Source organism: Oncorhynchus kisutch, unplaced genomic scaffold (assembly GCF_002021735.2).
Source record: "Oncorhynchus kisutch isolate 150728-3 unplaced genomic scaffold, Okis_V2 scaffold1461, whole genome shotgun sequence".
Lineage (NCBI taxonomy): Eukaryota > Metazoa > Chordata > Actinopteri > Salmoniformes > Salmonidae > Oncorhynchus > Oncorhynchus kisutch.
In genome coordinates, this window is record NW_022263406.1 from 15,788 (window position 1) to 28,287 (window position 12,500).

Below are 12,500 nucleotides of genomic sequence, written 5' to 3' on the forward strand. Positions count from 1 at the left end.
TTCCCCTCCCTCCCTCTTTCCCTCCCTCTTCTCTCTCTCTCCCTCCCTCCCTCCCCTCTTCCCCTCCCTCTCTCTCTTCCCCTCCCTCTCTCTCTTCCCCTCCCCCTCTCTCTTCCCCTCTCTCTCTCTCTTCCCTCCCTCTCTCTCTTCCCCTCTCTCTCTTCCCCTCTCTCTCTTCCCCTCTCTCACTTCCCCTCCCTCTCTCTCTGTCTTTCTCCCCTACCTCTCTCTCTCTCTCTCTTTCTCTCCAGTACACCTCGAGTATGAGGGCCAAGTATCTGGCCACCAGTGGACCGGACCAGAACCGACGGTCAGTCCCCAATGACCAGTTGGACCCTGCCAGCCGACCACATCCCCTCGCCAGACCACAGTCATCTGTCCACTAGAACCTTCCAGAACCTACCAAAACCTCCTAGAACCTATTATAACCTACCAGAATATTCTAGACAGAACTCATCAACCACAAAAGAACGGGAACCAACCAGAACCAATTTTTCATTCCACTAAAGAACCACCCAACCCACTAGAACCACAACTCTTTAGAACCTGTTGACACAGTAGTCCACGTTATAGACCAGAACCACTAAGGATCATAACCACCTCCTCAGCCCATAGGAACCACTAAATAATACTTCTCACATTCACCTGAACAGACCATCTAGCCCAGCTCACCAGAACAGAACCTCAACCAATCAGCCAACCAACACCAACCTACCTACAAGACTCCAGAAGATCACCATGAACCTTTGTAGATCTCCCACCTCCCCCCCACCACCACCTCAACTCCCACAGTCCCACTCAGCTCTACACCATCTCAAGCTGGATCCTCCACCTCTTTACCAAGTATACTGCCCTCTGGTGGTGACTGCCGGTATGAGCCTGTTTATTAAGTATACTGCCCTCTGGTGGTGACTGCCGGTATGAGCCTGTTTATTAAGTATACGGCCCTCTGGTGGTGACTGCCGGTATGAGCCTGTTTATTAAGTATACGGCCCTCTGGTGGTGACTGCCGGTATGAGCCTGTTTATTAAGTATCGGCCCTCTGGTGGTGACTGCCGGTATGAGCCTGTTTATTAAGTATACGGCCCTCTGGTGGTGACTGCCGGTATGAGCCTGTTTATTAAGTATACTGCCCTCTGGTGGTCACTGCCGGTATGAGCCTGTTTATTAAGTATACTGCCCTCTGGTGGTGACTGCCGGTAGAGCCTGTTTATTAAGTATACTGCCCTATGGTGGTCACTGCCAGTATTAGCCTGTTTATTAAGTATACTGCCCTCTGGTGGTCACTGCAGGTGTGAGCCTGTTTATTAAGTATACTGCCCTCTGGTGGTCACTGCAGGTATGAGCCACACACACAAACATCCTGTATAGAACTGTAAATAGTGAAATAGTATGAGTTACATTCTGGAGGAAGACTCAACTGAAACATGGTGGTATTTAGAGTGTGTGTTTCCAAGGTCTGAGGCTGTATCTCATTCTAGGCCACACACACACAGAGAGGCCTGTACGTGTGTGTACCTCTCTCTACTCTACCTGCCTCTGTAAACAACCCTCCTGCCATCTAATCTACCAAGCCACTAGGACACAGAATCTGACTGCAAAACGGCCCCCTGCACTCTGCAAAACGCTCCAACATTCCTGTAACATCTGGTATTTTAAACTTCACTGCAAAGGGCTGTTGTGCAGACGGACCATGTGGCCTGAAGCTGAATCAGAAAGCCATGTTGTGGAGTAACCACTCTCTGTAGATAGATTTAGCCACCACTGTACAGCAGTGACATGTTAGCATTTAGCCTGTGTTAAGAGCCACGTTAACTAACTACATGTATGACTACAACTTGAAATCGTGACCTCTCTCTAGAGTGTGTTCATGTGTTCTGTGTGTGTTTGCGTGCGTCTAACGCACATGTAAATATGAGTCCAGGACCGAACGGAACATGGTGTAATTCCAAACATTCTGAAATCAGATTCCGATTCCAGATTCCCAGAGAAAGAGTTTGCGTTCCCAAAAAGACGAAGGGATATGGGAGAGCTCACCTGTGGGCTCATAACTCTGTATAAATGAGGGATGTGACCTCTCCTAAACTGAAGGACCTGGGGGAGCTCATCTGTGGGTTAACAACTCTGTATAATGAGGGATGTGACCTCTCCTAAACTGAAGGACATGGGAGAGCTCACCTGTGGGCTCATAACTCTGTATAATGAGGGATGTGACCTCTCCTAAACTGAAGGACCTGGGGGAGCTCACCTGTGGGTTAACAACTCTGTATAATGAGGGATGTGACCTCTCCTAAACTGAAGGACCTGGGGGAGCTCATCTGTGGGTTAACAACTCTGTATAATGAGGGATGTGACCTCTCCTAAACTGAAGGACATGGGAGAGCTCACCTGTGGGTTAACAACTCTGTATAATGAGGGATGTGACCTCTCCTAAACTGAAGGACATGGGAGAGCTCACCTGTGGGTTAACAACTCTGTATAATGAGGGATGTGACCTCTCCTAAACTGAAGGACATGGGAGAGCTCACCTGTGCCAAAATAACTGAATAATGAGGGATGTGACCTCTCCTAAACTGAAGGACATGGGAGAGCTCACCTGTGGGTTAATAACTGAATAATGAGGGATGTGACCTCTCCTAAACTGAAGGACATGGGAGAGCTCACCTGTGCCAAAATAACTGAATAATGAGGGATGTGACCTCTCCTAAACTGAAGGACATGGGAGAGCTCACCTGTGGGTTAATAACTGAATAATGAGGGATGTGACCTCTCTTTATCCCATCATTCCTTTTTTTAGTTCCTTAATTCTCAGAAAGGGAAAATAAATGCTGGATAATGTTGGATCATACGGTGAAAGACAGAGAAAGACTCTTAAAATAAAATGTGTTTTTAATTTAGTTTTAAAAAATGTAACTTGATAATGAAGAATTGGGGTGCTGTGACCAACTTTCTCTTTAAATAAATAAATGTTTACTTCCATTTTTATTATTTCGTCAAACAGGGATCTTCTTTAACGACCTGACTAAAGGTCACGATGAGGTTAGAGGTCACAACCTTTCTCAAAACAGGACGTTTTTTTTCTTCTTTTTCTCGGAAGCACAAACGATCTTTGCGGTAACTATGGGAGACGGAAAAGAAGAACACCCACACGTCAACGTAACGTGTGTGTGTTGTGGGAACGCTTAGAGCCTCGTGGAACATGGTGAAGTGAAAGGAAAGGTCTCCTTAACCTAGGTTAGGGGCCAACCATAGAGTAAGATACTTTACTAGGTACTCTATCTAACTCTATGGGGCTGCCAGTCGTTTATCTCTAGGGGCCGACCATAGTTAGACAGAGGACTCTCTAAAGACCCTCGTACCTTACTAGGTACTGTAACTCTATGGGGCTGCCAGTAGTTTATCTCTAGGGGCCAACCATAGTTAGACAGAGGACTCCCTAAAGACCCTCTTACCTTACTAGGTACTCTAACTAACTCTATGGGGCTGCCAGTAGTTTATCTCTAGGGGCCGGCCATAGAGTAAGATAGAGGACTCTAAAGTTCACTCTTACTTTACTAGGTACTCTATCTAACTCTATGGGTCTGCCAGTCGTTCTCTCTCTCGCTACTATGTGCCGTGAAGTGTATGATGATAATAGTGTAGCTGTAATCTCTCTCATCACTCTTGTGTGTGATGGCTCGTCCAGTGTAGTCTTGGTATTGCTCTCTTCTCTCCTGTGTGTGCTGTCTGTCTGTACGTACAGTACAGTGGTCTGTGTGTGCTGTCTGTCTGTACAGTACAGTGGTCTGTGTGTGCTGTCTGTCTGTACAGTACAGTACAGTGGGCTGTGTTGCCAGCAAATTAAGGGTCATTATTATTATCCAATCTTCGTCTAAGAAACACACACACTAACGTTCATTGCAGACCCACACATTGCAGACACACACATTGCAGACCCACACATTGCAGACACACACATTGCAGACACACACATTGCAGACACACACAGTATTCTTTATATCTAGCCATAGTCCTGTGAACTGTCTCACACACACCCTAGAACTACAGTACCCATAACACCCTCACTTCTGTAAATTTGACACTGGTTAGCATTTGCATCATGGGAAATGTAGTGTATTAACTAGAGGGATTTCAAGTTAATGGGAGAAAGAGTCCATAGGAATGATCGTTCAAACGATCTTGATCAACTCGCTCTGGGTAGAAGTTGCCTTTAACCACATATCTAGGATCAATTTACTCTCCCATTATCCTAATCTTAACCATTAGGCGGAACACACACACAAAAAAAAATCTTCGATCAGTGTCTAGGAAGCAACTTCATCCTACCCGGACAAGCTCAGTGTGTGTGTGTATATAATTGACTGTGAATGAAAGACCAGCGAGACAATCGTAACTGGCGTGATTCCACTCCTTCTTAATGTTCTGTTTATCACGTCACCATGACAACGCTACCTATACTACGGCGTTTTGCACGACGGGAGGAGGACCGAAAAAATAAATATATATATATACTGTTGGAAACTAAAAGAACCAATGGCCTTTTCTTAAACTTGTAACAATCTAACAACTCTTCATATCACACGTTTTAATTTGTCTGTCTTCTAAAAAAAAAAGAATCATAAAAAACAAACTATAGCTAGCTCTTTTTGTAGGGTAATAATTATTATTATTACGGTAAGAGCACCATTTGTTTTCTGTTTTTCTTTATAATAATGCCGAATGACTGTCTTGAATTGCATTTTTATTTTTTATAAAACCGTACTGTAGACTTGTTACATTTTTTTGATGGTTGTTTTTATGTACCTGGCTACAACAACGGTTTACTAAGACGATAATACTGTCTGTTCTCAACTGTGGTGGTGACATTATTGAGCCTGGAATCCATGTTTTAAAACCAGAATTAAAACAACTTTGACTCAGAACGACTGGAGTGGTCTGTTATTGTATTTGACACATCTCCTCCCTCCCTATATCTATCTGTACATCTCCTCTCTCCCTATATCTATCTGTACATCTCCTAACTCCCTATATCTATCTGTACATCTCTTCCCTCCCTATATCTATCTGTACATCTCCTCTCTCCCTATCCCTCTCTGTACATCTCCTCTCTCCCTATATCTATCTGTACATCTCCTCCCTCCCTATATCTATCTGTACATCTCCTCTCTCCCTATCCCTCTCTGTACATCTCCTCTCTCCCTATATCTATCTGTACATCTCCTCTCTCCCTATATCTATCTGTACATCTCCTCTCTCCCTATATCTATCTGTACATCTCCTCCCTCCCTATATCTATCTGTACATCTCCTCCCTCCCTATATCTATCTGTACATCTCCTCCCTCCCTATATCTATCTGTACATCTCCTCCCTCCCTATATCTATCTGTACATCTCCTCTCTCCCTATATCTATCTGTACATCTCCTCTCTCCCTCTCTGTACATCTCCTCCCTCCCTATATCTATCTGTACATCTCCTATCTCCCTATATCTATCTGTACATCTCCTCTCTCCCTATATCTATCTGTACATCTCCTCCCTCCCTATATCTATCTGTACATCTCCTCCCTCCCTATATCTATCTGTACATCTCCTCCCTCCCTATATCTATCTGTACATCTCCTCTCTCCTTTCTCTCGCTAACTTTCTCTCCCTGTCTCTGTAATGACACACTCACTGACAGTAGATGGCGATATTCCTGTATGTTGGTCACGGATTAAAGAGTGTTTCTCTTGAGTCTAGACACAGTGTTGTCTGAAAGTAGATGGAGTAGCCAGCCAAATAGAAACAGTACCCAGGCTAATAGAAACAGTAGCCAGCCTAATAGAAACAGTAGCCAGGCTAATAGAAACAGTAACCAGCCTAATAGAAACAGTAACCAGCCTAATAGAAACAGTAGCCATGCTAACAGAAACAGTAGCCAGGCTAATAGAAACAGTAGCCAGACTAATAGAAACAGTAGCCAGGCTAATAGAAACAGTAGCCAGACTAACAGAAACAGTAGCCAGGCTAACAGAAACAGTAGCCAGCCTAATAGAAACAGTAGCCAGCCAGGGAGCTCTGGGCTGATGGGGGCTCTGGTACATTCTAATGCCTTGATTTCATCCCATATACACAGCTCAATACTCAACACCCAATACTCAATACTTTAATACTCAATACTCAACACCCAATACTCAATACTAATAATGGAAACAGTAGCCAGCTCAATACTCAATACTCATTCAATACCTTTACCTCCCAGCTTGGTAACATGAGTTGTGGTATTGAGTTGAAAGACATGACTTTCTCATTAAAATGACCTGAAAAGGTATGAATTCAATGAGTTAGTTGTTATGGATATCTAGGCTGGGGTTTGTATGATCGGGATTTAACGTTGTAAATTGGATTAAAAAACATTAACGTTGCACCGGTCTTCTCTTGAGAAAGTCACTACAGTTTTAACTGAAATACGTCCGTTACCATGGTGATACTTGTTCAAATTACACGGAACAAAAATATAAAAATGGAACACGCAACTTTTTTTTGAAGATTTTAGAGTTTCAGTTCATGAAAGGAAATCAGTCAATTGAAATAAATGCATTAGGACCTAATCTATGGATTTCACATGACTGGGAATACAGATATGCATCTGTTGGTCACAGATACCTTTTAAAATAAAGTAGGGGCGTCTGACCACCATTTGCCTCATGCAGCACGACACACCTTCTCTTAGAGTGGATCAGGCTGTTGATTGTGGCCTGTAGAATGTTGTCCCACTCCTCTTCAATGGCTGTGCGAAGTTGCTGGATATCGGCGGGAACTGGAACATTCTGTCGTATATATGTTGATCCAGAGCATTCCAAACATGCTCAACGGGTGACATGTCTGGTGAGTATGCAGGCCATGGACGAATTGGGATATTTTCAGTTTCCAGGAATTGCGTACAGATCCTTGTGACATGGGGCCTTGCATTATCACGCTGAAACAGGAGGTGATGGCGGCGGATGAATGGCACGACAATGATCCTCAGGATCTCGTCACGATGTCTCAGTGCATTCAAGTTGCCATCGATAAAATGCAATAGTGTTTGTCGTCTGTAGCTTATGCCTGCCCATACCATAACAAATCAAATCTAATTTTATTTGTCACATACACATGGTTAGCAGATGTTAATGCGAGTGTAGCGAAATGCTTGTGCTTCTAGTTCCGACAATGCAGTAATAACGAACAAGTAATCTAACTAACAATTCCAAAAAACTACTGTCTTATACACAGTGTAAGGGGATAAAGAATATGTACATAAGGATATATGAATGAGTGATGGTACAGAGCAGCATAGGCAAGATACAGTAGATGATATAGAGTACAGTATAACATATGAGATGAGTAATGTAGGGTATGTAAACAAAGTGGCATAGTTAAAGTGGCTAGTGATACATGTATTACATAAGGATGCAGTCGATGATATAGAGTACAGTATATACGTATGCATATGAGATGAATAATGTAGGGCAAGTAACATTATATAAGGTAGCATTGTTTAAAGTGGCTAGTGATATATTTACATCATTTCCCATCAATTCCCATTATTAAAGTGGCTGGAGTTGAGTCAGTGTCATTGACAGTGTGTTGGCAGCAGCCACTCAATGTTAGTGGTGGCTGTTTAACAGTCTGATGGCCTTGAGATAGAAGCTGTTTTTCAGTCTCTCGGTCCCAGCTTTGATGCACCTGTACTGACCTCGCCTTCTGGATGACAGCGGGGTGAACAGGCAGTGGCTCGGGTGGTTGATGTCCTTGATGATCTTTATGGCCTTCCTGTAGCATCGGGTGGTGTAGGTGTCCTGGAGGGCAGGTAGTTTGCCCCCGGTGATGCGTTGTGCAGACCTCACTACCCTCTGGAGAGCCTTACGGTTGAGGGCGGTGCAGTTGCCATACCAGGCGGTGATACAGCCCGCCAGGATGCTCTCGATTGTGCATCTGTAGAAGTTTGTGAGTGCTTTTGGTGACAAGCCGAATTTCTTCAGGCGCTGCTGCGCCTTCTTCACGATGCTGTCTGTGTGAGTGGACCAATTCAGTTTGTCTGTGATGTGTATGCCGAGAACTTAAAACTTGCTACCCTCTCCACTACTGTTCCATCGATGTGGATAGGGGGGTGTTCCCTCTGCTGTTTCCTGAAGTCCACAATCATCTCCTTAGTTTTGTTGACGTTGAGTGTGAGGTTATTTTCCTGACACCACACTCCGAGGGCCCTCACCTCCTCCCTGTAGGCCGTCTCGTCGTTGTTGGTAATCAAGCCTACCACTGTTGTGTCGTCCGCAAACTTGATGATTGAGTTGGAGGCGTGCGTGGCCACGCAGTCGTGGGTGAACAGGGAGTACAGGAGAGGGCTCAGAACGCACCCTTGTGGGGCCCCAGTGTTGAGGATCAGCGGAGAGGAGATGTTGTTGCCTACCCTCACCACCTGGGGGCGGCCCGTCAGGAAGTCCAGTACCCAGTTGCACAGGGCGGGGTCGAGACCCAGGGTCTCGAGCTTGATGACGAGCTTGGAGGGTACTATGGTGTTGAATGCCGAGCTGTAGTCGATGAACAGCATTCTCACCCCACCGCCACCATGGGGGCACTCTCTTCACAATGTTGACATCAGCAATTTGCTTGCCCACACGATGCCATACATGTGGTCTGCCATCTGCCCAGTACAATTAAAACTGGGATGGATCCGTGAAGCGTGCCAGTGGCCAGTGGCCATCGAAGTTGAGCATTTGCCCACTGAAGTCAGTTACAACCACCAACTGCGGTTTCTGACAGTTTGTGGAAAAATGATTTGCAGACCTGGCCTTTTATAGTCCACAGCACAAGGTGCATCTGTGTCATCATCATGCTGTTTGAATTAGTGTCTTGATATGTCCCATATGTCCGATGGATGGATTATCTTGGCAAAGGAGAAATGTGCGCTAACAGGGATGTAAACAAACAGAATTTGAGAGAAATACATGTCTGTGCTTATGGAACATTTCAGTTTCTGGGATGTTTTATTTCAGCTCATGAAACATGGGACCAACACTGGATTGGTCGGTGGGTCTGTGGGTCGGTGGTCAGTGGGTCTGTGGGCGGTCGGGCGGTGGGTCTGTGGGTCTGTGGGTCGGTGGGTTGGTCGGTGGGCGGTGGGTTGGTGGGCCGGTCGGTGGGTCAGTGGGTCGGTCGGTGGGTCTGTGGGTCGGTGGTCAGTGGGTCTGTGGGTCGGTGGGCGGTCGGGTGGTGGGTCGGTGGGCGGTGGGTCGGTGGGCCGGTGGGTGGTGGGAGCCACAGAAAGAGAAACAGACATGTGTTATCTGGGTGCGTAGCTAGTGACTCAAACTGGGTCAGAGGGTAAAGGTGAAGGGTCAAACATTCCTAGACAACCCCCCTCAACACACACACACAGCCAGTCCGCAGCAGAGCCAGAGAGAGATAGGAGATCCATGTCACACCTGCTGATGGAAGACTCTTATCTGTGCTGCGTTGGAACAGATTTTAATACATGTTTTAATGTAGCCTTGATTTAACTGCACAGATAATACTGTTTGTGGGGAGTTGTCTGGTTTAGTCACTATAACAGGACTGTCTCTGCTGAGGGTCCTACTGATGAGGACTAATGGAGAGGGGGAGAGAGAAGGAGAGAGGTGGGAGAGAGGGGGAGGGAGAGAATCTGTTTGTGTCTCGGTCTGTGTGAGAATCTGTTTGCATTATTAGGCTGAATAAGGTGCTATAAGGCTGAATAAGGCATTGTAAGGCTGAATAAGGTGCTATAAGGCGGAATAAGGCATTAATAGGCTGAATAAGGCATTGTTAGGCTGAATAAGGCGCTATAAGGCTGAATAAGGCATTATAAGGCTAAAGAAGGCGCTATAAGCCTGAATAAGGCATTATTAGACTGAATAAGGCATTATAAGGCTGAATAAGGCGCTATAAGCCTGAATAAGGCGCTATAAGGCTGAATAAGGCATTATAAGGATGAATAAGGCGCTATAAGGCTGAATAAGGCGCTATAAGGTTGAATAAGGCATTATAAGGCTGAATAAGGCATTGTAAGGCTGAATAAGGCACTATAAGGCTGAATAAGGCATTATAAGGCAGAATAAGGCCCTATAAGGCTGAATAAGGCATTATAAGGCTGAATAAGGCGCTATAAGGCTGAATAAGGCGCTATAAGGCTGAATAAGGCCCTATAAGGCTGAATAAGGCGCTATAAGGCTGAATAAGGCACTGTAAGGCTGAATAAGGCGCTATAAGGCTGAATAAGGCGCTATAAGGCTGAATAAGGCGCTAAGGCTGAATAAGGCATTATGCTGAATAAGGCATTATTATGCTGAACAAGGCACTGTAAGGCTGAATAAGGCACTGTAAGGCTGAATAAGGCGCTATAAGGCTGAATAAGGCCCTATAAGGCTGAATAAGGCGCTAAGGCTGAATAAGGCATTATGCTGAATAAGGCATTATTATGCTGAACAAGGCACTGTAAGGCTGAATAAGGCACTGTAAGGCTGAATAAGGCGCTATAAGGCTGAATAAGGCACTGTAAGGCTGAATAAGGCGCTATAAGGCTGAATAAGGCGCTATAAGGCTGAATAAGGCATTATTAGGCTTTATTAAAAAAGCAGAGAATAGCAACCACTGTGGTGAGACAAAAGGCAATATATTCAGCGTTCAAATCCCTTGAGATACTGCTGTCTTTCTATCCTCCAGATACTGGAGAATACATCCAACAACAAAGACAAAGACAACAACAACAAAGACAACAACAACAAAGACAACAACGACAACAACAACAACAACAACAACAACACAGTAAAATCCCAATCAGAAACCGTCCTGATCAAAAGAATAACATAAAAACACATGACTGAAGCAGATGATGTTCAGTGGTCAAAACAGAACAGGTCTATAGAGGCCCAGTCCAGGAGGAGCTCTTCTCATAAACAATCTCCAATCAGAAACCCATTATGGGTCAATTATTACCTCACAGAGAGAGAGAGAGGTCATCAGAACACTTATTAAGAACATGTACGTGTTCCGCTCATACAAAAACAATCCATGGCCCGGGTCCATAGAACAGGTCCATTATGACGGCATGATGGGTGGACTGGCGGCCAATGTGAGAGGACCCACGAGTCAAATGACCAGGGTTAAAGGTTCCGAGACTGTTCTAGTCATTCTATTTCTGTTTCCACCTCTCTGATCCCTCCCAACATGCCTCAGGATTCCACTACTAAACATAGAACTAGAACTGCTGCCTGTCTGCCCATTATGACGCCGTTGACATGAATAGGGAGGCCCGTTCTACTCCTTCTACATTCCTCTGTTTACAAATGTACATGAGATATATATCGTCATGGTAACAAAATGCATGGTCTGTCTTCAATACAGTAGAATGTTGGGTTTAAATGTTCATTACTGTGGTCTGATTGACAGCTGTCTGATGGAATAACAAGATAATACAACAGGCAGTAAAACACACCACTTCACTGGTCTGGTAGAGATCCGGAGTCTGTTGACGTTATTATTATTATTTTTTTAAATCCACAATAAACGTTAATATGGGGAAGAATATTGAAAAGGAAAAAAAAAACACAAAACAGTTTGTTTATCCTTCAGCCTCCAAGATGCAGGAAGAGGAATGCTGAACACCAAAGAGGATGTAGAACCATTCTCCTTAGCAACCAAGATGCAGGAAGAGGAATGCTGAACACCAAAGAGGATGTAGAAACCATTCTCCTTAGCAACCAAGATGCAGGAAGAGGAATGCTGAACACCAAAGAGGATGTAGAACCATTCTCCTTAGCAACCAAGATGCAGGAAGAGGAATGCTGAACACCAAAGAGGATGTAGAACCATTCTCCTTAGCAACCAAGATGCAGGAAGAGGAATGCTGAACACCAAAGAGGATGTAGAACCATTCTCCTTAGCAACCAAGATGCAGGATGAGGAATGCTGAACACCAAAGAGGAGGTAGAACCATTCTCCTTAGCAACCAAGGGGGGGAAAAAAATGACAACTTCTACTCACAAAATAGATAGCCTGGTCCCAGATCTGTTTGTGTTACCATGCCAACTACATCGCTGTCGTGGACGAGACAAACGTGACATTGAGTTCGTGACAAGGAGTTGATGACAGCACAAAAACAGACTGGAACTCAGGCTACAAAGCGGAGCGACACAACAGCCTTAAAACAGAGGCTCTCTGTTAGAGCTGCAACACACAGAGCCATCTGCAATCAGCAACTTCACAACGACGTCGCGCTCGTCTCTTCCCCCACCACCAGGCCTCTCTGGGAGGGACTAGGGGTTAGAGGTCAAGGGTTAGAGGGTGTAAGGATCCGGTGACGGAGAGATCCAGTGTCGTCCCACGAGGTGCCCCCCTCTAGTCTCTCTTCTCCTGTTCTCTCCTCTGTCTATCCATTCATCAATATCTCTAGTCTCTCTTCTCCTGTTCTCTCCTCTGTCTATCCATTCATCAATATCTCTAGTCCCTCTTCTCCACTTCT

At 45.0% G+C, this 12,500-nt stretch overlaps 2 protein-coding genes across 3 annotated transcripts in view; one reads left to right on the forward strand and one right to left on the reverse strand.

Moving 5' to 3' along the window:
* Positions 1–4,922, forward strand: part of LOC116366390 (protein tweety homolog 3-like) — a 14,775-nt gene extending 9,853 nt beyond the window's left edge. For both annotated transcript variants that reach the window (XR_004208270.1, XM_031818527.1), the window contains one exon: positions 252–4,922. Coding sequence is in view for 1 of the 2 variants with exons in the window: in XM_031818527.1 (XP_031674387.1) it covers positions 252–386 (135 nt within the window). In the remaining variant the exon portion in view is untranslated. The remainder of the gene's footprint in view (positions 1–251) is intronic.
* Positions 4,923–10,585: 5,663 nt separating this feature from the next.
* Positions 10,586–12,500, reverse strand: part of LOC109877455 (beta-1,3-N-acetylglucosaminyltransferase lunatic fringe) — a 24,831-nt gene continuing 22,916 nt past the window's right edge. The window contains exon 8 of the mRNA XM_031818528.1: positions 10,586–12,500. This exon is cut by the window's right edge and continues 816 nt beyond it. The gene's annotated coding sequence lies outside the window, so the exon portion shown is untranslated.